The 24963-nt window shown below is 44.3% G+C and overlaps 2 protein-coding genes across 2 annotated transcripts in view; both read right to left on the bottom strand.

Moving 5' to 3' along the window:
* Positions 1 to 24963, bottom strand: part of GTPBP8 (GTP binding protein 8) — a 385924-nt gene that overhangs the window by 296430 nt on the left and 64531 nt on the right. The window lies entirely within an intron of this gene.
* Positions 1122 to 23473, bottom strand: LOC144259141 (protein spire homolog 1-like). Its single transcript, XM_077807317.1, has 16 exons — positions 23218 to 23473; positions 20374 to 20405; positions 19551 to 19715; positions 17705 to 17830; positions 17337 to 17405; positions 15807 to 15977; positions 13025 to 13186; positions 12440 to 12569; positions 11878 to 12017; positions 10242 to 10314; positions 9462 to 9610; positions 5762 to 5890; positions 4370 to 4434; positions 3457 to 3484; positions 2733 to 2875; positions 1122 to 1308 (listed from the first exon to the last, which is right to left on the bottom strand). The coding sequence occupies exons 1-16, from the start codon at positions 23471 to 23473 to the stop codon at positions 1122 to 1124; spliced, it is 2025 nt and encodes a 674-aa protein (XP_077663443.1).

Below are 24963 nucleotides of genomic sequence, written 5' to 3'. Positions count from 1 at the left end.
GGCTCTAGTCTAGAATCAGCCATTTACCTTTAAGTTCCAGACGTTACTTCATTCAGCATGAATGTCACCACAAGCCTGTTGACAGTCCTGGTGAAAGCAGCTACCTAGCATGTCAAATTCTTACCGAAAAACTCTCCCGCACAAGCTGAGGGAGGAGAAATCTACCTTTGAACGACATTTGTTTCTACAGGTGTCTTAAGGGGAAAGGGAGGATTTGAGTGGATTCTAAAATTCAAATATACCAGCAAACCCTCTTCCCTTCCACCCCTACAATTTGAGTTTCCCCTTCACAGAGTTTACCAAAATGCTCTTTATTTTTCCACGTAAGCATCACAAAGCAGCAACATGGTCCAATTCAGAACAGTTGAAAAAGTTCAAGGCCAGACTAAAAGCAAAGTACTGGGCTGAGAGCAACTACTGTAGGTGGTGATGGAGGGTTGCCAGTTACAGAGAGGTAGGAGGGGAGCAGCCCTGCTGGCACAGTACTGACAGTCTCCAGAAGAGCTGGAAGCACCAAAGAGACTTGCTTACCAACCAAGCTGCAAGCCCTGCAGTCTGTCTGCTGGCCATAGCTAGAATCCTATTCTGTATCTGCAGTTAATTTCTGGTGATGTTAAAAGAGCCAATTATTGGGGGGGGGGCAGGCGGAAGAAGGGCAGAGTGAGCATGAGGGGTTTGGTGCTGTGATCATGTGATGGAAGCCTCATTTTCCCCCTGCTAAGCAACAGAGCTTTGGGGTGAGTATTCCCACCCACTTACTGTGCTATTTCACTATTTAGATGATAGTCACTGCCAAAGGGCAATCCCTATTAGATTTCCATTGTCTTTATGGGTGACAGCAAGTGTGGTGAAGGATGAGATGCTAGAGGCATGATAGTGCTTCAACATTTATTATTTAATTTATTAAAAAAATAAATTAAAAGCAGATTGCTGAGAGCCACAATGTTTTACACTATTTCACTATAAGTAAACAGCTGTGCCTTCTGGGTAGCCAAGAGTATCCAGCAGGGGGTCTTTTATTCAGGCCTTTATGTTAATATATTCACTTCTTCAGGTGCAAAAAAAAAACCACACAAAAATGTAAAGTACTCAATAGGACAGGAGACACATTTGGAGAGGAGTCATTCCAGTTCAGTCCATGACCTGGATCTTTTCTTGGGAGGGATGCATTGCTGCTGGCTGGAGAGGACATGCAACAGGTATTGCTCACATTTGGTACAGACGTCCATAGAAGGCCAGTCCATCACGGTCTCTCTCTGAGAGGCAAGAGACTGTGCTAGGCAATAGGGTTCAAACACTAGTGGTACTCTGAAAGTTACAAAAATGAATCCAGGCTTCAGTTAAATAGGTGGAGTGTTCTGCCAACTCCTTTCCCGATCTGATCCAACACCCACTTAGCACTTCATCTAGAGCACAGTCCTGGATGGTGCTGAGCACCTTCTACTCCCTTCAGTGTACGACATGACTGGAACAAGCAAGCAGCAGCTCATCTGCATTTGGGGTGGGGGGGGGGAACATGGCCTCCAATGATCAAGATAGCAGTGACCTCTAGGATGCAGATAAATAGATCCCCACAGTTACTAATGTGCTTTCTTTACAGCTGTGGCTGGTCAAGAGGGCGTCACAACCTTCTGATAAATGATCTGGCCCTGGTGATTTGTATTTGTCACCTCCAGCCTCAATCACCACCATGTACCATGCCTTGCAATGAGAGCAGCTACCCTGGCAGAGCTCCAACTGGTTCTGAATGCAGATACCCACCTGTTAAGCAATACTAACAGCTATCATCTCTGTACTCCGAACACTGTACTGACCCACACTGAAAAGTAGATCAAATCCAAATGCTGCAATGGACAGGTCTTGTCTGCCCCAAAGAGACCTTTCAAATTCAAGTTTCCTAATACTGCTCTCATAATGGACAATGCAACTCCAGACTAGAAGGAAGAGGTCTTCTGACCTCCCTCAACCCTTACCCTGCCACCAGCCCATAGCTATGGGGCTCCTTATAACGAGAGCCACGAATGTCCAGACCTTAACACATTTGGGACAGGTTTTAAACTATCTTTTTGGAATAGCTTTCCCACAATAAAAGGGGAAGACAAAAAAAGTTAACATACTAGCAGAAAAGGAGAGAACCAAGAGACTGCTTGCTACTTTATGTATTCTGTGATGCACTCAGATACTGTAGCCTATGCACAAGATGCTATTAGTTTGCCAGAGGGGAGGATTCCTCTGGATCACCTAAAGTTACTGCCTCTGAACATGAGTCCCAGTTTGTATCTAAGCTGTGGTGATATACAAGATATATTGGACCCTGAGGGAGTTTTATCCGCTTTAATGTCCCAGAGAATAAAATCAAACACTGAATAGGGATTATTGGGTGAATTTTTCTGCAATAGCATTAACTTGGAGAAAGATACAGATATCAGGTATGGAAGTCTTTTAGGTGAGATGTTAACTGTAGTCTACTCTACCCATCTCTGTTCGGAACCTGAGATCTGATGGTCCCTTTTCAAGAGAGTCATTAATAAACCAGGATAATGGGTAGGCCGACAGCCATTCAGTGTAACATACTATTGGCCAAAGGCACTAATGTCTAATAGCCATTGTATTTGCCTACCCTGGTCCCACTTCACAGAAGCAATGCCTTCCCTTGAAAGGAACTTTGAGACACCCAGGAAGTGAGAGACTATAGAAAGTCTTACATTTAAAACAAAAACAAAAAACCTCACCTAGAACAATCCCAATGTTCTACTTCAAAAAAGAACTGTGAGGATTTCTGGTCTTGGGTAGCCGAGTCCTCCTCCTTGGAGAGTCTCAGTGGTTTTATTAAGCTAAGCGGAAGATGCACACATGGTCTGGAGGGCACAGACATCTAGAACCAGAATGCCATGAAACTTAAGTCACCAACAGAACAAATTCTCAGTTTTGAAAAGCCAGTATGGCTCAGGGCAAGTTTGCCAATTGCAGGACTAGTCGATATATTAATATACTAGTAAGGGGGAAGAGATTTTAATTGTACCAGGGTCAGGAAGTTCACTGTAATAAGTACTTCACCCAGAGGTCTCCAAGCACTTTACAAAGATGGATAGGCATCATCATCTCCATTGTCACAGGAGTAAAAGGAGGAACAAAGTGAAGCAACTTTCTTAACGTCACAGCAAGTTAATGGCCAAGCTTTGAAGAGAAGCCAGAAAAATATGTTGTTTTCCATCTGGTCCCTTAGACTATGCAACTGACCATACTTTTGGGGGTGTATATATTTTTGTTACTGATTTGGAATCTTGAGACAGCTTCTTCCATCTTCTTCGAGGCAACCCAGAGAGAGGTTTAAGGTAAATTGGAAGAGTCAATGGGACAGAGGAAATTATTTTATGATTAGGTAAGACACATGGTGGGGAGTGTCAAGACATAGAAATTAATCAGTTAAACTGCTGTACAGAGTAACGGACTTACCTTGATGCAGCAATTGCAGCAGATGACACTAAAGGGGGGGGGGGGGAGGGGAGGGAAAAAAAACAGTGTTGTTATTATTTGAACAGAGTTCAGGAGATCTCAATACTGCAGACAAAGATGTGTCTTCCAAATAAGCTCAAAAGACAATTTGCGATTCTGAATTATTCACCTGGCTTCAGTTAGAACTTCCCTGTTCACTGGTAATTTGTGAACAGACTAATACATACTAATTTAAATGACTGATGTGTGAAAAAGCTCCAGCCTATGGAACTACTCACTATTTGCCACATGTACTCAATATTCACAATTCAGTACTAGGGTTGTGTGACTGGGTCACCAAATGACGGTGTTTGATTGCTGCTGGATGACCCATGGTTCACAAACTGCTTTGCCTCAAATGTAGTTAAAATGACTAAGTCTGTAACAGGCCCCAGATTTGTTCCCCCCACACACACATGAACAAATCTTACAGTTTATGAACAAGCAGAGGGGTCTCAACATGTTCCAAGTCACTGAAGCATTCAGATAATTTCACTGTTCATCTATAAGATCCTGACTCTGAGCATTTGCCTAGGAGCCTGATCTAGAACCAAGCCACCATCTGCCCCAGGACTTTGGGGACGGTCAGATTCCACCTTTGCAGCGGACAGCAGTCTCAAGTATAGGGGAACAAGGATGGTTCTTGAATGGTAAGAATTTCATTATCTTTCATGAATTTTAAAATTAAATTAACTAAGACACTACAAAGGGGACAGTCTTCCCAACATGAGAAAACAGTTACAATAGTGCTCAACTATGCAGGCAAAATTAAAGGGATAAACAACTTGCTCCATTGAGTGCTGCAATTGGACACTTTAGAATAGTTTTTATTATCCTTTCTCCTGCCCCATAAAGTCCTTCTACATCAGCTTACCTGCTACAGAGATGACACCTGTAAGGCCACAGAAAGACCATCTGCTTATGGCAATTGAAACAGACCTGCAGACAAGAGTTACCTATGAATGCCAATGGGAAGTAACTCTTGGCAAGCAGTAACTGTTGCCAGTACAGAATAGCATATCCTATATTATTCAGCATCCTGAAGGCTTTAGATCTACATACAGTAACAGTTCAAATACAGGAAGGCAGAGACATAAGAATTAAAAGCCATAGGCAAAGAAGTTTTCAGAGAAGATTTGAAACTTGAGTGTTGATAAGATTTGATTCAGACAGTAAGAGCTGCTCTTGATGATCGCTAGATTGTGTGGACGACCATAGGCATCCAATAAAAAAGCAAGGTGGGGATAGGGAAATGAGACAGACTATTATTTCCAGGGAGATTAAAGTGTCAGGCAAATTTTGATCCTGAAGTGGATGATGAGCCATAGGAAAAGCTGAGGAATAGCTTGGAGTTTTTTTTGTTCTGTTTTTAAATAAAGCACACATGGTGGTGAGAAGTGGTATTGCCACAGGTCTCAGCCTGGAGCACCAGAACTTGGGGAGGCCAAAGAGGAGAGAGTTTCAATAGTCAAGAAAGGGAGGGGATCGTGGAAGACTATTACAGAAGAGGCAGAAAGAAGGCAGGGTGTACACAAGCAGCGTTGGGGACTCTGACAGAAGTGTGAAGAAAGTGAGGATTCAGTAGGGTGACCAAATATCCTGTTTAAAGAGACAGTCCCATTTTTTGGGACTTTTTTCCTTATATAGGTGCCTATTACCCCTCACCCCTGTCCCGTTTCCTCCCCCCCTCCCCCCACAGTTGCTATCTGGTCACCCTAGGATTCAGGGTCAAGGACACCATAGTTGGACAGTGGAAGTGAACAACTATGTTAGGAGAAACTCCTTTTGCTCAAGAAAAACACTTTGGTCTCATAGTCCAAGTATCTAAAGGTCCTTCAGCTAGAAGTCTAGGGTTTGCATTTGCTTATAGCTTTTAGGAATGTCAGAAATCCTAGTTAAGTATTGCATCTTAAACCCATTTGGTTCTTGTGGGCCAGCTATGACAAAGTTTTCTTACTTTGGAAAGAAGGGATCTGTTGGGCAACAGCATGGAGTACTGGAGAACTAGCTAGGGTCTAGGCTCAGTGTGCAAATTAAACTTACTTAGAAATTTAACACTGTGCAGTGTCTAAAGCTTCCATGTGGACTGGGGCAGGATTCCTGAAGATCAGTGTATTATAGGGTTAAGTGAAGCCTCTTGGGATCCATTTGGTTATCAGGCACATGTTATTCCCAGGAATGAAAGGACAGGAGTGCATGGAGAGGAGTGGAGCCAGCAGGTTCTTCAGAAAGAAAGGGCAGTACATCTAGGGGGAATGGTAAATACCCTGGCTCTTGAAGATCTACTATAACCATCTCTTTGGCAGGAGCCCTCCATTTCAGACATCACGGCATATCTGCTTCCAATCAGTTCAGCAATGGTTGGTGATGGCCAACTTGTAGGAGAGGGGTAATCCTAGACAAAAAAAGGATAGCTAAGAGTTAAAGACCAAAGAAAAAAGCCAGTTCTTTGAGTGGGATTCTAAACCCGAATTGAACTCCAGCCCCAGGTGACTGATGGGTCTGTAGCACAGCAATTGCCCAAGTCATCTCAAGCATCTCCTCTCAAGCTCAGGTTCTGAGACAAGAGGGCAGCCTGGTAAAGTGCCCTTCTGAGTCACAATACAGCCATGCCAGAGGCTGATGGGAGTGAAGGATGGCAAGGGATGCACCTGGCTCCCATCTGGAAGGTGAGCCATGTTCTGAAGAAGTAGTTTTTGAAAACCAGCCAAGAAAAAGAGCTTCAGGCCACAGTTATATTCTCTGCTCCCCATACAATGAAGGGCCTCTTTGTATTAGGATAAGTCCAAAAGGACACCCCGATACAAAAATGCGGTGTATCCCTTTCTGCAGCAGATAGGTGACAAAACAGCAGGTCTTACTGCAGCAGTGAAGGGACCGCATTTAAAGGTGCGGTACAAAATTCAGCATGGAGGACCAGAGCCACAAAGGTACTTAGGCACTTTAGTCCCAGTTTTAGGCTCTGCTGCAGACCACAGAACTCCTACTTGGCTGCCAGTCAACCCTCTAGGCATCTGACCTCACTGCTGCCTCCCACTAGGCATCCAGATGCTTAACTCCCAGAGCACTCCAGGAAGATGTGGTTCTCCTCCAGCTAACTCACATGCAGGGCTGGATCCAGTAGGCATGCTCAGTAGCTGCCTAGCAGATTGGGTTCCATTCAAAATCCAGCCTGCAGAAGAGGTACCATCCTATAACTTTCAGCCCAGTGGTTTGAGCACTCAGCTGGGATTCATAGATAGATTCATAGATACTAAGGTCAGAAGGGACCATGATGATCATCTAGTCTGACCTCCTGCACAATGCAGGCCACAGAATCTCACCCACCCACTCCTGCGAAAAACCTCTCACCTATGTCTGAGCTATTGAAGTCCTCAAATTGTGGTTTAAAGACTTCAAGGAGCAGAGAATCCTCCAGCAAGTGACCTGTGCCCCATGCTACAGAGGAAGGCAAAAAACCTCCAGAGCCTCTTCCAATCTGCCCTGGAAGAAAATTCCTTCCTGCCCCCAAATATGGCGATCAGCTAAACCCTGAGTATATGGGATGTGAGAGACCCAGGTTCAAGTCCCCGCTGAGTGAAGAAGGGAGAGGCCCTGTTCAAATCTCCCAGAAGAGTGCTCCAACCACTGAGCTATGGAATATTCTGGTGTGGGCTCCCCAGTCTCTCCTGTTGAAGCTTTTTCCTCTATCGATAAATACTAAAGTGCACCAGAGAGATTATTCTGTAGTGGTTATTAGGGACCCACCTGAAAGCTTCAGTCCCCTTGCTCCAATAAGTGTTTATCCACAGTGGAACAGCTTCAACAGGAAACACCAGTACATCCCATAGCACAGAGGTTAGAACACTGTCAGGAGACATGAAAGAGCCCTATTCAAATCTTCTCCTTCACCCCAGGCAGAGGAGATTTGAACTTGGGTGACTGCTCTATCCACTGGACAAAAAGCTATAAAGTGAGCAGCACCACCACAACCTCCCCTCTTCCACAGTTGTGTGGAGTAAGCCAAGCACTTCTTGCAAGAAAGAATTAAGTGATTTATAAGCCTAAACTGCCTGACTCCAGGATCAATGTTCCCAGTTTCTGGATCATGAGCAGATAGGCTCTTAAATCCAGGCTACAGGGAGACTCCTATCTCAGAGAGGGGTGGGGCTTAACACACCTCCATTGGCATCTCCCATTGGCTAGCTTAGGTGACTTCCTGCCTAGCATGCTGGCTTTGCCGATCACTTTTAAAGGCACCTCTCTCCCCATTCATTGTATATGTATGTAGGCTCCTAACTTTGTCGATTGTGTTGTTATTCCTGATTCTTCTAGACACCTAGAAGTTAGGTACTGTGATGCTGAATGTTGTAGTACCTAACTGGATCAAGGCTCAGGAGTCAAGCTACATACACCCTGCTAATCACTACATATGGTTATTTTATTTATTTAAATTAAAGATGGCTGCTAAAGGCATCCACACTTAATGTAGAAAGTTAAGAGTTCTTAGGCCCAGGTTATTTTCCATCTGAACAGCTACATTGAGCATACTTTCAAGAAACAGCCCATTGTTTAGTTCAGACAGGGTTCGGATATCCAGCTTTCACCATATGCCTTAGGTCACACACACACAGGGAAAATAAGCCATGTTTGACAAATTCTCACCATCCCTCTTGTTTCCAGTGTTCTAGGCTTGGCAGCTACAGTAGAGAGGATCTTAATGCATTTTTAGAGTGTTAAATGCATTAAGAGCATTAACGTCCACAGGGTGCGTGAAGAAGGGTTCTAGAAGAGTCTGTACCTGAATTCAAGCACCCGTGCTTTGCTGCTAGCAGACAGGAGCTGAGCACCATACTATTCACCACTGTGTATGGAACCTTGTTCTGAGCTGGTAAAGATGCTACATTCTTGTTAACACCAGATCTGAGACTATAGTTGCCACTGTACAGCTGCGCCCTTTGTACCCATTGCTGTACTACTGGTGTTAGGCCTTGTCAACTGGGAAAAAACACAAGGACAGAGCACTAGATCTCCAACAGAACCAAGTAGCCAGCACACTTACTCTTGCACACCGTTAGACCGGCAGTTATGCTGGTTTTTCTCCCCACCTCCCATCACTGATGGGGGTGGAGTAGAAAGAAGTGGAACCTGTGCGACACCTGTTGTCAGTCATGGCTTGGTTTTCCTAACAACGCCTTGAAATGCCTTATTCCTGAAGTTCAGTTAGGAGCACCGTGTAGCATGCTTGTTAACCGATTCTGACGTTATCGGTTAGTAGAATGTGCGTTATGCTAGTTTCTGCTGAACGTGCCCTTTCAGGTGCATTTTTAACATTCTGCAGGAGCTCTAGAACTGTAGCCATATACCATTTATTTTAAACATTACTCATCATCAAGGGATAGTTACCCCATCACATACTCAGAAGAGCCAAGCTAGAAGGAAACAGCACCAGCTGTGCTAACCAGCAGAGGAGCAGGCCCTGAAGAGCAGAGTTGTGTGAATAACGGATTTTTTGCGCTTGCTATCAATTCTAAACTCCAAAGGTTTGAGTTGAACAAAACGTTGTGTTTTGATTTAGAATATTTTAAACTTGGATTGATTTAGACTATTTAAGTGTTTTAATCAAACAGTCATTTGGAACCAAAAATGGATTTTAAAAACAAAAAATCTAAACATTTCATTTTGATACTTTCAAAACAAAAATTTCAAACTGAAACAATTCAGCAAAACTGTCGAATTCGTAAAACATTTTGGTGTTGCTATATCTATTTTTTGTTGAAAAAGTGTGTCAAAAAAATTTGGCCAGCTCTATTAAGAGTTCAAATTACAAAAGTTGGGGGAAGTCCATTTTCCCCATCCCATGTTCCATTTTAGCGCTCACTTCTATCCTAACATCAAGCTGCAACCCTTGGGACAGTAGCCTGGCCAGCTCATTACCAGCTTTTGGCACCACTGGGAGCGGAGTTGCAGGCCCATGCAGGACTTACATCTTCCTCGATTTGAAGGGCACTCCTTAAAGACTTGGACCTCCGTCGGCAGAAAGGCTGTCGCGGATTTAGATTCAGAAAGCTGCTTGTTTTACAGTCTCCTCGCACTGGCACGCTCTTGGGGGTAAATGTGCAGTCTGCAGAGCAATCTGGAAATGGTAAAGTAGGAAATGACAACAAGGGGTTAAAGCGTAAATGTGATCTGGTAACTTCTAGAGATTCTCTAGATGTGTGAAATGCTTAAGTACTACAGGCTGATCAGTTTCTGAAGGCAGTGAAGCCTGTTCTAAAGACCCTCTTCCCTTCCTCCCCCTTACCCAAAAATCACAGAAGCACCAAGTAATTGGGTACATTCTGATTAGAAATGTAAGCAAGAAACTGTGATGTTTTGTTTATATATGGGTCCTACTTTAAATCAATGATTAACTTATTCCTTTCATTCACACATTCTAAAGCCTCACTGAATGTTTGCTACCATAACATACATCTTGAGGCCTGAAACTGGAAGCATGAAGAATTTTGTTACTATTTAGAAATTTAACAGATTCAAGAAGTTTCACAGCCAGGAATTGATTTGAAAGGTCACTCTCCATGCCAGCAACTCCATGTTATGGAGATCCTCACATCAGATGGCTCTAGCAGACAAGTGACTTCAAAAACGAGGAGGAAGTCGAGAAAGATGGACTGGGGTCAGCTCATCAGAATGTGGAGGACCCATTGATTCAAGTATTTAGACCATGTTGTGAGAGGGGAGAGTAAGACAGGAAAGGGCATACTGACCTGTGCTGCATGAGGTCAGTACAGATCTGTGTGAGATGACTCCCAAGTTGTATTTCAGTGCCCCGTCTGCTTCCTGTGGATCACAGATGGGAGATTCTTAGTGGGTATAAAACACCACATCAGAGGTAGGGTTGGGTGGGAAGGTCACCTCCCCATAATCTATAGCCCCTGAGAATAGCAGATATGCTCCTCATTGACAATGAAGGAGACAACAACAGGGGTTCTTATGAGTGCCAATCATCTGGCAGTGGTAAGGTAAGCAGAAGTAGTGGTGAAATTAGCTGGCTTGTTCACCTCAATTCACACACCATGCTCCAGATTATTAAGAGCAATAATGAGTCAAACTCCACTGGAGTTACAGCAAGGATGAATTTGACCCAGTAAAGATCTTAAAAAGTGGAGATGGGACCCAAATCCTAACGTCAACTCCAGCCACCCTCAAAAGTTTCAGGGATGGAAGATGTTCAGATGAAGCCCTTGAATCTAGACTCTCCTCCTACAGCTTCGGGGCCATGCAGGAAGCTAAATTTTCCCTGGCTCCAGTTTGCATGCAGGAACTCATGAAAGCAACTCAGGAAATTCTGTGGGTGACATAGCCTAATCCTCAGATGGTTCCAGGTACCAATGCCTTGGCCTCTCTCTAATCTAAACTAGTGGAAGTTCAAGACCCTATAATAGAAACTGCTTAAGAGATCCTTAGAATACAGGAAACCTTAATAACTGGATTTTGTTTTAAAATCCAGAATTGTTAGCTTGTGCTGCTGCAATCCTGCTAGCCAAGAGCATTTGTACAAGCCTTACCACTAGAGATACACCAATAGGATTCAGAATCAATGGAGCTATATGAGACATTGTCATCAGAATGATCACAAGTTTCTACCAACTATACACGGGAGCTGTGCAAATACAGCTAGATATTTTATGCAAATATTCATTCACATTTGCAATTGCTTAAGTCAAAGGAAAGCATTTCACTGACAAAAGTGCATGTAGGAAAACGTCCAGTTTATGTGCAGGAGTATTTGTGCCAGAAGAAAAAAAGTGACTGCATTAGGGAACAGAAAACAAAGAAATGTGACTGATTAAACACAGCTTGAATTTCAGACACTAAGTACTCAGAACTGTTCATGATCAACTCATAGGGTTATTTTTTTAAGATTATGATCATTCTAATTTATTGAATTAAACTGTTTGCTCAGATATTCCACAAGCAGAGAAGGTTGAATGATTAACTTGCAGTGAGTAGTATATCTCCACTATATCCCATAACACGTGAAATGCAGACATCTCTGGAGTGTAGATCAGTGATAAAGGGAAGGGGAGCAGAAGACATTTTGGCTAACATTGGCTTCACAGATTCCAACTCATATGAAAAGAGTCATGGAATGTGCACTGAGAACCTCAGTTTTAAAGCCTCCATCCATACTACACAAATGATCCATTTTTACACAGGGCTTGGATTTCTGGAGGGTAGATAGGACTCATATCAACTGATTGGTACTCCAATTTATTCACCCTAGAAGAGTGAAGGGCCAAGTTGCCCATGCTGGGCTTTGAACCTGAAGTTCCAGGGTGGCCAAAATATATTGGCCATTTCAGCCTCTATAATAGCAAGATTTCATTTAAAAGGACTTACCTGAAATTCTGGGACCAGCAAGTCAGGGATCAGCAGCTGTTTTTTAACTTTGTGAATTGTAAGCCCCGTACTGGCATTTTGGACAGATAAGACATTGCCACACAGGGAATTCAAAGAAAACATTGGCATCACAAAAGTATCTGGAAAAAAACAAAACCAAACCAAGAACTGCAACCTAAGTGAGCAAGACACTGACGACAGACTCCATAAGTCTCACACTGGACCTCTGAGGCGGTGATGGCTCAGCAACCCTTTGCCTCCTTTTAGTCTCACAGGAGTAGAGCCTTTTACCCCATCTTTCTTGTAAGAGGTGAGAGACTCCAGCCCAGGCACATGGGCCCTAGCAGGTGACATAAGCCAGAGATGAAGGGGACTGGATTAGATGACCTCTCAAGAGCCCTTCCAGTCTTACAACATTATGATTCTATGTCTGAAAAGTAGCAATGCTGGTGCCTCTGAAAATTGATCCGAGTGCCTTAGCATCCCTTACTTGACCCATGACTAACTCATACATCACACGTATGCCTACTACTAGTGGATGCTCAGCAGTACCAGTAGGTACCTTTGTGCCTGCTCCCATTTGTCTCTGTGGAAGACGGTCGAAGCTTGTGTGTCTGTTTTATTTCTGTCATGAGCAGGTCGTGCAGACTGGGTTCTTTGGGGGAGTTCTCTTTCAGCTTTCTCTCTGAGGCCTGCAACATGAAGTAGAGAGCTATGAAAAGCCACTGGATAAAATGAAGATCCCAGAGCAATACAGACATGCCCTTTCTGAGAAGTGCACTGTTTCACAAGTCAGTCTCCACACCCAGCCAGAAATTCTGTATCCCCAGCACTCTCACCATTTGTAACCTGTGCACTTTCCACACAAATTCCAATCTATAGGAAAAATAGAGTGTTTTGCTAATCAATGGAGAACATTTCCATGGACCAACTCAAAGTAGAAGCTATAGTAAGTGAACCATAGCTTGACCAAGACTGTTCAGAAACATTTTAGGAGGCAAAAAGGAAGAGAAGCAGCTGCATTAGTTAGAAATGACTAGGGGAGAAAAGGTTGAAGATCTGAGTCATCTTCCCTTCCCCCTGTAACACAGGGGGTCTTTTAATTTGGCCTATATATAAAAAAGGGATGGTCTAACATTCCAGCTACCTTGCTGGACTTGGGAATGGGATAGGTCAGTGTTGCTTCAGCCAGTTCAGGGATCCTTTTGTTTAGTTGTGATGGCATGAACAGGTCACTTATTGGCTTTAAAGGAGGCTGTGAAGGACCTGTGTTGCCTTCAGAGCTCTTGCAGTTTTGCTCACTGTTGATCTGAAAGGGCGAAAAGGACACTGAAGTGATGAAAGTTCATTTTTTCTTGAAAAGCCTCCTTCCCCAGAAATGGAGGATGAACTAGGAAATACGGGTTTCAGAGTAACAGCCGTGTTAGTCTGTATTCGCAAAAAGAAATGGAGTACTTGTGGCACCTTAGAGACTAACCAATTTATTTGAGCATGAGCTTTCGTGAGCTACAGCTCATGCTCAAATAAATTGGTTAGTCTCTAAGGTGCCACAAGTACTCCATTTCTTCTAGGAAATACGGTTTCACGACCTTACATAGCCACTCATGGCATTTCACAAGTGTGCCTCCAACTCAAGAGAATCTTTATAGGCAAGAGATTAAACAAGAGTCCTATTATAAGACACTTCTTGGGAGTGAAGGGTAAAAAGGGCAATAGGATTGTAAGATGTTGCAAGGAGAAAAGCCTGTGAAGAAATAGCACATGACTATCTACTGGGAGCTGGGTAGAGCACTTAGGTATGTGCATAAGGCTTACAAAATTCCTGCAGCCCATGAAAAGATCATGCATAGAAGTAGCATAAGGAGTTTCAAGGCTCTAAGAAACCTCAACATACTCCAACTCCAAAATTACAACATATCCAGACCATGGTCACACAGAGAGGGGACTTCATGCATTAGAGCTTAGCAGAACTTCCCCACCCAGTAAAGCACTAATAGCACCCCCCTGTAGTTTAAGAAGCTCCTAAACAGGTTCACTGTAACAGAAGTAGCTAGCAGGCACATACAAGTTTGTTTCTCAAGTTCTCATTGGAGAACACTAAGACAAATTATATCACATGGGCACCTCTTCTGCAACCCCTCCTGCAGCAAGCGTAGGGCTGTCACAAGAGGACAGTATTTTGAGAAAATGAAACCAGACTCCATTTAGTATAGCGGGTGAAGCTGCGTTTGTTGGCTAGCTGTATTTTGCTGTTCGCTCTAACACCCTGCTCTTTAGGAAAGCACTGGGGAATGCAGAGAGTGAGGGGAAGATACTAGCACTGGGTCTCCAAGTCAGTTTGCCATTTATCCTCTTGTGTTGCCTATTCCTCTCATTTGTGCTTGCAAACTTGACCCTGGTTTGATACAGACTGATGCAAAGCAGCACTGAAGGTGCAGAGGGCCTCATTTGAATTTTGATGACTCACTTGTGGTTTCCAGAGGCTGTTTTGATCAAGGACTGCACTGTAGCTAGCAGGAGGTACATGTACAACTGCTTGATAAATGCTTTTGTTACAGTGATGTATTTGTGACACTAATGATCCATGGACCACAATTGAAGACCCAGTTCATTCTGCTGCCTTAGGTTTGAGTGCACCTGCAATTTATGCCTCATAACATATAACAGCTAGTGATATACCACCTCCTATCTGTCACTATTCCTCTATGTGTACGTAACCCACTCACCTCCTGAGTGTGGTGGTGCTACTAGATAAGACTGAACAAGACCACTTAGAGATAAAAAGACCAATAAGTCTGCTCTACAGCCTTAGTTAACAGCCAGCTCATGTGGTGGAGGCTCCTGCACTAAGCTCCAGAGGTCCCAGGTTCGATCCCACCCACTGACAACTGGAGTCTGTTGGTGTTACATATAGCCTACTCTAAGGTACTTCCTCTGCTCTCCCCTGATCACCAGAGTATCTAAGCACCTTGTGAGCGGTGTATGCCCTACTAGCGGCATTCAGACTCAGGCTTCAAGTACAGTTTCTCAGCCCAATTGGAAGGACACCACCACAGTCCAGGAGCTGGTGTTTGACAGCTGGTGAAGGAGGGCGAGGGGAGGATTTTCAAAGTGAAGCTCTTCAGCCTTGGCTGAGCCAGGTATGTTATTCCCCCTCTCCTTAGGAGGGCATACAATAAGCAGCTGAAGAACTGGCGTTTAGCGTGCTAGGCAAGATTTTTATTTTGTAACTGTCTCAGCTCGTGCCAAAGAGTCGGCTTGCAAGACATCGCAACACTGCACAACCTCATGCCAGCTTTTAAAACTGACCTAGCTCAAGCAGTGACAAGTGAGTGGTGATGCTGCAGTCCTTTAGAGGAACTCCATTGTCGTCTCTGGGCACATCAGCAGCTTTGGAGCCCACTAACACTTCAGCCAGCACAACAGGACTTGCTGGGAACTCGTTCAGCTTTCCTTATTTTGCCCAAACCCCCATTCAAGTCAGTGAGTGCTGCTTAAGGCCCTCTGCTTAAGGCAGACCACTAGTAAGCTTCCCTTTGGATACATTTCATGGAAGAGTCCTCCATTTCTGAATGGCATACTGCCAAGAAGATCAGGTAGGACGCACCTTGGAGAGCCTGTGGAGAGACAGATCAGTGATTCCAGAGCTGGGAAAGGTAGCGAGCAAGAGACAGTTTTATGAAGTGGCTTCAGACAAGGTAGCCTAGAATGGTTTACACAGCGCTAAGTTTAGTTCTTGGAAATGAAGTGAGTTGGTGGGTGAATGTGGTGGCCATTATATGCACAAGTGGAGCTCATGCATTCGCATTCACCCTTGGAGGCTGGAAATTATTCCGAGGACACAGGTTGGGTTTAATCAAACAGATGTCAGATGCCAGGTAGCTAGAGTAGCAGATGCCAAACTAAGCATGTTGAGAACCATTGCTCACCTTCACCTTGCGGAGCGTGTACCTCTTGCATCGGATGTCCTCTGTCAAGAGCTCATAGGGAGAGCGGGTGTATTCCTTGGGAGGAACGCTACGTTGGGGTCGCTCCATGGCCTTGCGCAGCCTCACACCATTCTGCAGCTCCCCGAGGACACCGTGCCACAAGCTAGCCTGCTAAAGGGCAACATGCAGAGGAAGAGCTAACAGCATTAGCCTCATTAATGCAAACGGGGGTGGAGCTATGCACATGCTCCACCCACTTCAGCCATTTGTCAGGGGGCGCACACTTAAAGGCTGGGGCAACAGTTATATTCCAAAGAGGCATCTAAGCATTGAGGTCAAGATGATCGGTGCCTTAGGTACTCCAACATACGTATATAGCTACGACAGCACAGCTCTGCACCAGATGTGCCTAAGGAGGGGTCTGCCTAATGGTGATATTCAGCATATTAAGTGTATAATCCTGTGCTCCATAGACTGCTTTAGCTACCAGATACCATTCAAGGGGTTGACATGAATCTATGAAGCCCTGCTCAACGTGGGCCCTGGCTACTTGTCAGGATGGTGTAAGCAACTGGCTCTTTGGGGGCTTGAATCTGGGAGACTAGAGGCAGAGGATTGGCAATGGGGCTCTTGCTTTTGAAACAGCACTTTTCTTAAGTGCAGCGGAGTCTCTTGGGCTTTCAGGCCATACTGCAAAGGCCCATGCATTTACTCGGGTCTTCCCTGAATAAGCTATGAGGTTGATTTAGTGGTCTGGGGAGTGAGAGTTAACTTGCTAGTTTATTTTAATACATGACAAAATTGAAAATATGCCTAAACACAAACTTCACAAACATTTTTGTATGAATGGTTTGTTATGTTTCAAAGTGAACACTATTTAGACAAAGAGCAGGTCTCTTGGGGGTTGCTGTTCCTGTCTCTTAGCAGACTCCAGTGCATTGGTTTACCCTGGCAAGGCTCCAATCAGAAGAGCTGTTTACTTTTGGTTGAGCACTGAATTCACTGGCCCTGGACAGAACAGAACAAGTCATTGTCCCTGCCCCAGCAATCCTGGAGTTTACCAACTAGAGGGATAAGACTAGAGGGGATGGGGAGGAAGGGGGGGGTTGGAGAGAGAAGAATATGGAAGCTATATCTATAATGAGCTTTTTCTGGGAATCTCCCACCATTGCTTTAGCACTGATGGAGCTGAACAGGTGCTAACAGTTGAAGCCAATGGCCCTCAACTATCCTGACATCTAGACCTGCTCACAGCAGGTCTATGTGACATGGTGGCTAGAATGTCCCTGGCTGATCTACAGTAGGAGATCTCCCCAAAGTTGGCAGTGTAGGCAAGACCAAAGAGAAGAGACCTGCTCTTGGTGTGGATAGCAATTCCCAGAGAGAGCTAGAATTTAGTATAACATGTCACTTGGTATTTAGAGGGTTTTAACTGGTTATGTTTATCTCTATTTGTTTTAAGCTGGGAAGTCACTGGAAGGCCTCACAGAGGGAGTATAAAAAACAAAACCAAGAATTCTAAATCCTTACCCAGTAATTATCCTTCTCCTTCTGAGTGTCATTTTCCAGCAAGTCCTCCATATCCATTCTTCGTAGACTCTGTCAAATGAAGATGTGAGCTGATTAGTCTGTACTGTTCCAGTCATTCCTAGACCATTCCTGTCCATCCAGCCCCAGTCACAGTACTGCCAACTTCAACAGTTGAAAAAACAACGTGGAAGACAAATCCACGAGATTAATGTATTCTAGCTCTTGGGAGAAAGCCCACCCCTTTCACATGCAGGGAATAGAACTTTAGCTTAATAACCTTCTGCTTGGGGAAAAGGCAAGAGGATTAGCCTGGAATTAAGTGCGTGGGGTAGGAGGAAAGAGACAGCTTAATGATGGTCCCAAAATACCTCTTTGGAGCTCTGTAGGGTGAGCATTAGTTTCTGAAGATCTATGTACTCAGCAAAGAGAGCCCTGCAGACTGTTCTGTAATAGCTGGCAGCCTCAGAGGGCCTGGGCAAATGCTCCTCACAGATCTGAAAGGAAATTCAGCCATATACTCAGCACTGATGGTTGGAGAAAAGTCCTCCTTGAAATAAAGGATCTGGGGACAGGGGCAGGTTGCATCTCTCAGTTTCCAGTTTACTCAGGTTCTGAGATTAGGATCACCTTTTCTTGTGTCCCTTGCATGTTATAGCTCAGAAGAGCCTTCCCTTCTGCTGGGAGGGCAAAGGGAAAAGGACTAGAGAAAGGGAAAGCTCAATTTTGTGCCAACTATGATGTAGGGAGCTATGTAATGTATCCTCTTTTATATACTGGAAATTTAAACACTGTCTTCTGATGAGGCTGCCCTTTTCTGAGACATGGCAGAGACAGCACGTTAGAGGAAGCCACTGTGTACTCTCATGAAGACTTGTTTTTATTCTCGGTTTTCCTTAAATCTAAAAATAAGCCTGTCAGACTGAAATTATGGCTGCTTGTGCATTGAACACACCAGCCAGTTGACCGGCAGCGAGAAAGCTTCGTTGAGAACAGTCTAATGGACTGAGCACAAAGTAGGAATCATTAGCATTCAAACCCCAGGTCTTTCAGAAACCTTGTATAAGGCCTTGGACAAATCAGGTTTTATGTGCCTCAGTTTCCCCATATGTAAAATGAAAGAGGGGTGGTGAGGCTTAGTGTCTGGACAGTGCTTTGAAGCTAGAGCACTGACCAGAGACCATGTGTTGCTTTGGATAAAGTTTTTCTTAGTGCCTGCATGCTGCCCAAGTTCTACTGATACAAAAATACCTGCCCATATGGGGAGGGCTTCTAGTAAAAAGGCTAGTCTAGCCTAGAGGTGGGTTTGCAAAGCTATATCATAAGAGTCTTGCCTGCTAGAGACCAGAGGCCTGAAAAGAGGCAAATTAAGATTAGATGAAGCATTTCCTTTAGCTTCAGTGCTGCTTTTGAGTAGAGGGTCCCATTATCCCTTGGGATATGGGAAAAGGTTGCTTGGGAGGGTCCACTTTCTGACACTGCACTAGTCTCTCCTGACTGCCTGCACTTACATTCAGTTGCCAGGCCAAGAATAGTTTTAGGTAGACCGAATGCTGCAAGCACTGATTCTCCTCTTATCTGCAAGAATTTCTCCTGAAGGCAGGACAGGTGCATTAATAGCATGCTTTCTTACGGATGTGCCCATAACTTTCTTTTTACCACCTGGGGCTTATCTAGACCCCATCCAAATAAGCTGAATCTCTGCAGGTGACTTGGAAAATCAGGCAAAGGAGAGGGAAGTAGGAATCAAACAACCTCATAGAAATATGCCTGCAGGGAGCATAAGTTCAAGGCAGGTACTTGCACCAGGAGACAGCCATAGGAGAACCAGAGTTTAAGGGCCTAGCCATGCTACAGATATTAATTGAGTTTGTAAGTCGTTAAGACATTACACATGGTGTATTTTCCCATCCTCACTACAATTAGTAGCTATGACACCTAACTGTGTGGGGTCCTTGCCAGTGGCCTAAGATGGCATGAGGTTTCCTGCAAACAGTGTGGGCCATGTGTACGTAGCCTGACCAATGTGAAACTAGTTTGCCCCTTCTTCCCATCTCTGCACAGCAGGATCTTCTGGAGTGCACCAGCTCACATGTGCTGGTGGGGCCAAGACCAGATTTTCCCAGAATACACTGGAACAACTAGGTAGTATGGTAAGTGTAGATACATTAGAGAATTTGACATGGTCGTATAGTAAAAATAAGAAGGGGGGGGAACCTTGAGGACATCCTGGAAAGTGATGGCTGGTTTTGTTGCCTCAGTGTCTAATTTCAGGAGGAGGGAGATCAGCTTCTCCAGTGATTCACTCAGCTCTCGCTCCAGATGGTTGTCAATCCCCCAATCCAGGGCTTTATAGATCACCATTCCCAGACACTCTGTCAACTACAGAAGCCAAGGAAATGGTTTTTCAGATTAATGCTGAAGTAATTTGGTATTGTGGAGATAAAGTGCCCAAATGGAACCCCAACATTTCTATCCCTCCCAACCATGCCAGCACCTTTTCCCACATTCAAGGCCATCTACCTCTTTGGACACAACATAATCCTACTGCTGTCATTCAAGCGGCTACTGAGATGCTCCATGGATCAACTGGGGATGAGAGACTGGGGCCTAATTCAGTTGTAACACCCAAATACAGTTAGATAACATTGTTTAAGTGAGCTGTGGCAGCAGGGAAAGCAGCCTGCTTCATCTCGGACCCACCGTTGACAGCATTTCCTGCCACAACCCAACCTCCCCCACCCCTTCAGTGTCTATCTTATGCCTAGTCAATTTGGGTCATTTTTTAATTTAGCCTGGAACTTCACCTAGATTTCCACTCCCATGCAGGAGACAACACCCTAGGCAAGCCACTGGGATAGCATGAGTGCCATGAATATTAGATGACCATGGAATCTTATGAACCTGCTGCATCACTGAAGAGCAAGACTGCCGAGATTCCTTTAGCTAGTCCTTTTATCAATGCAGGCTTATATCTGTGCATTTGCCGGACTAAAGATCACAGGTTCTTGAATGTCATCTCTCAACTCCAGAGTCTTACCTGCTCCTCCAGTTGTTGAGTCTCATTAACATCTGAAAGGAAAACAAGTGAAAAAAGATTAAGCAGTTTACCAATCCCTACAGACTTAAGTCCATACTAGAGAGGGCAATTGGAGTCAGCGTTTGGTTTCTTGCTGGCGGTGGATTTGTCTGGGATACCACTGAGCCCTCTGGCCTCTCACAATGTGCTGATATGACAAGCTGCAGACCCACTCCTGGTCCTACACTTCCACAGCATTCACCCAGGTAGGGACACACCCAGCTGAAGTTACATGCAAGTTCTCTGACCAGCCACAGCATGAAGCAACAGTAGAAAGGCTACAGCCAAAATAACCCCCAGCTTTTCAGCCTAAGACCCCAGAGTGGTCCAGTCCTGCCCTGGTCCAAACACCAACCAGTATGAATTTATTATCCAGTTCATCTCCCCCTCTATGTGGAGAGGAATATGCAACAGCCTCTCTGAGCTAAGATTCCCAAGTACTTCACTCCAACTCAGTGGTTTAGTTAAAGCAAAAACAAGTTTATTAAACTACAATAGATATCACTTAAAATCTAGCAAACAGATCAAAGCAGATTACCTAATAAACAAAACACACAAACTAAACTTAATATACTAAACAGATTGAATATGAATAGCAGTTTCTCACCCTAAGAGATAATACAAGCAGGCTTCAGATTCTTAAGGCACAAACTACACTTGCTTTGCAGCTTGGAATCCTCATGTCTTTCATACACAGGCTAGAAATCCCTTTAGCCTGGGTCCAGCACTTCCCCCAGTTCAGTCTTTGTTCCTCAGGTGTTCTCAGGAGTCTTCTTGCATGGGGAATGAAGAACCACTGATGTCACTTCCTTCCTTCTATAGCTTTAGTATATGTTGGGAACCCTTTGACCCAAAACTCAGTTTGTGGAAAAACACTGACAAGGCCTGGCTTGACAAAGCCTCAGCTGGGATGATTTTCATAGATATTAAGGTCAGTTGGTCCTGCTTTGAGCAGGGATTGGACTAGATGACCTCCTGAGGTCTCTTCCAACCCTGATAGTCTATGATCCCAAGATGGAGTCCAGAAATGTGGCCTGGTCTCATGACCTTGTGGAGTCATAGCAACCATTACTTACAGAATGTCTGGAGCATTCTCAGGAAGGCTCACCAGGTGGGAGGTAAGCTTCTCCTAAGGCCTATTGTTTTCCCTAAGGGCTCATTACCCTGAATAGGTCCTTCCCAGCCAGCTATCTAGACTATCTTGCCTAGTGGCATCACCCAGGTGTAACTACATTTGATATAAATAGTCAATATTCATAACTTTAGATAAGAAAATGATAAATGCATATCAATAGGATAATCATATTCAGCAAATCATAACTTTTCCAATGACACCTCACTTGACTCATCTTGCATAAAATGCATCATAATTATGCTTAATCATACATAATATCACTATGAAGAATATTGGGTACAGTGTCACAGTGGAGAACTTCAGAAGCCTTGGATCACATCAATCCTCCCCTTTCCAGAGGAGGTAAACCGAATATGACTATCTAAGGGTCACTAGAGAAGGTGCCTGGCGCATCTTCCATCTCGAGCCACGCATGGTGGTGGTGATCTGTTAGTGGATGTTTGTTACCCCAAAGAAAGAATAATTCTCCTTTTCTTCTGCATTCAGTAGTCTCTGTGGTGGTGGTGGTGTGCTAGGAAGAGAACATGCCTAAATATAGCTCCGTCTTTGCACCGTTTGACCTTTGGTAAAGGAAGGCATATTTATTGTCCACTCCAGGATACAAGATCTAGCAACAGCCACAGAATCCTTAGAGAGGTTTCAGCAAAAAGGAATGTGGGAGAGGTGCTTTGCTCTGAATGCTGCCACAAAATGAACTCCGAGTCTTTATCAGCCACTTGTCCCTCTTCCCTCACCACCACAGCTTATGCTGACAAACACATACCAGCACAATTGCTACTTCTGGAGAAAGTCTAACAGCAGAAAGCAAGCAGGCTAGGAAGTACATCAATATGACTAAGCAGCTATCAGGTCACCAAAGCTTCAGATTAAAACATAAATATGTTGGGTGTGTGCACCCATGTAGGTGAAGACAATCAATTTCCAAACCAGAGCCCCTTGTCTCAAGCATTTGTACAAATATCCCACAAAACAAGTGATTCAATAATCAAAGATAATGGGGGTGGAGGGGAAGAAGAGAAGGAATAGTCCTACATTGAACTTCTGTAGCACTTTCTGGCCAAAAATACTTTACAAACTGTAATTAAGTTTCAAAACATCCCTGTACACTAGAAAAAAAAAAAGTATTTCATCCCCATATAATAGGTGGTGAAGAGCAGTAGATGCAGAACTAGAACCCAGAAACTTTGACTCCTAGTCAGATACTCTAACCATTAGAAATACTACTGGTTACAGAGTAGCAGCCGTGTTAGTCTGTACTCGCAAAAAGGAGTACTTATGGCACCTTAGAGACTAACGGATGCAACCGATGAAGTGAGATGTAGCTCACAAAAGCTTATGCTCAAATAAATCTGTTAGTCTCTAAGGTGCCACAAGTACTCCTCATTCTTTTTTAGAAATACTACTGGTATACTTCTCCATTCTCTGTAGATACTCTAATTGCTATGGAGAATACAGCCTTTCACATTAGGAGCATAGACATTTAGTTCAGGAAATACTACACGTTAGTTTTTTATTTGTAGATTGATTCATGGGATTCACCACAGAAAGCATTTTAAAGACAGAATCACATGGCTGTACATTCTCATAGGCACAATAAAGAAACCCATAGCATTATCAGAGGGTGAAGACTTTTGTTTAAGAGCCCCATCCACCAGTGCCTTTGTTCTTACCAGGCTTAGGATGCACCATGAAGGAAACAGCACCATCAGAATGGATAAGGATGCTTCCCAGACCTTTAATCACCACAGGGTAGGGGCCCTGAGCCAACTGCTTCATTTTATGGCAACATTGAAAGCAAAGGGCCCAGGCTTGCTCCTCACTTATTGGCTGGTCACAGCATCTCAGAAACTCTCCCAAAGAGACCTTAGTGATATTCCTCCATTCACAGCTTGAACAATCTACTTTTTTACTTTCACTACTCCCCATGTGCTTGTTTTGTTCTGGGATGTTCTACAACCACTCCTCAGACAGCCATAAGCAATTCTGGCCGTCTTTTATCCATTCTGCCTTGTCTCTTCTTCAGGTGGGACCATTTAGAGCAACTTTAGGCTACAGCTCCTTAAAGGGACACCATTATTTTCATCATCTACTCTCTATTTATACAAGCACCAGTGAATGAAGACTGAGAAAAAATTAAAAGGGACCTTGAAAGATTATAAGCATGAAAAAATTAATGTCTGGCGTAACTCCATTGACTTCAACAGGTTTGTAATTAGAACAAACGTGGCTCCTGGGCTCAACAAATCAGATTCAGCATGGAAAAATACAAAATCATCATTGGTGGGGGTGGTAATAATCTACTATACAATATAGGAAGGAGACATCTGGTAATTGATGCTGAAAGAGACCTCTGGATCAGTAGATAGCAAGGAGGTGATGTGTTTTCAGAGGCATGTCCCATGGGGCAACCACATTCTATATAAGCTGGAGCTTTTGCATTTTATCCACCTTCAGCCCCAGAAACAGTGAGTTGCAATTACCCAACTGGAGGTAATGGATACATGGATCACTCTGGCCAGATCCTCACCACGGGGAAGGGGTAGTTTCTTAGCAAGCTGCAGGTGGAAGGCTTTTCCTTTTGTTCAGCATTAATGCTTCCTGATCACCTAACAGTAAGGGCACACTTACACTAACAGTGCTTTAAAGGTATAGCTATACTGGTAAAACACTCCTAGTATGGACTCAGCGTACCTTGGCAAACCTGTGACTTCATCAGTATAGCTTATTCCAGCCCCACCCCTCCATTAGTAATGAGACAGGGCCCCCAGGTTTCACACCACTTTGGTGAAAGGTGTCTGGATGCCTGTGATGGACAGACCATGTGGAGTTTTTTTATCTTTTATCATTTCCCCATGTGAGTTCAGTGTAGTGATAGTCGCATTTCACCCACATAGTTATTGATGGGGCATTTAGTTTACTGGATGAGGGACACCATATGCTGTGATAGACACCCGTGGTACCCCTGGCTCTTGAAAGGTGTACCGTGGGGAGCATCGATCATTGTAGCCGACACAGCGATGATATAGCCACAGGTTTTGCATCTGTTGTTTTGGCAGCGTCTGGTGCTGCTTTGAGTTGTGATGAGGGGGCAGTGACCTGGCTTGGCCACACTACCCCAGATCCCTGCCATGTGGATGCTCACTGGGGTGATCTCAGCGGGGGCAGGAGCGCCGCCAGCCCTCGCCCTTCAAAGCTCACAAGTTACAGGCCCCTGAAAAATCATGATATTGGCTTACAACTCATGCGATCAAAAAGAAACTAATGCCTGCTGGGTTCTTCGCCTTCACAGCCTTAAGGCTTACCCCGGGGTCCCGCTCTCAAGCTGGGCTCTGCAGCCGGGAGGGCGGGACATCTCCTGCCCTGGGGGCCAGCTCAGCTTCTCCCCCCATCGCCTGCCTCCAGGAGCTGGAGCCTGA

Source organism: Eretmochelys imbricata, chromosome 1, assembly GCF_965152235.1.
Source record: "Eretmochelys imbricata isolate rEreImb1 chromosome 1, rEreImb1.hap1, whole genome shotgun sequence".
Taxonomy (NCBI): Eukaryota; Metazoa; Chordata; order Testudines; family Cheloniidae; genus Eretmochelys; species Eretmochelys imbricata.
This window is presented reverse-complemented; position numbering and strand designations above follow the sequence as displayed.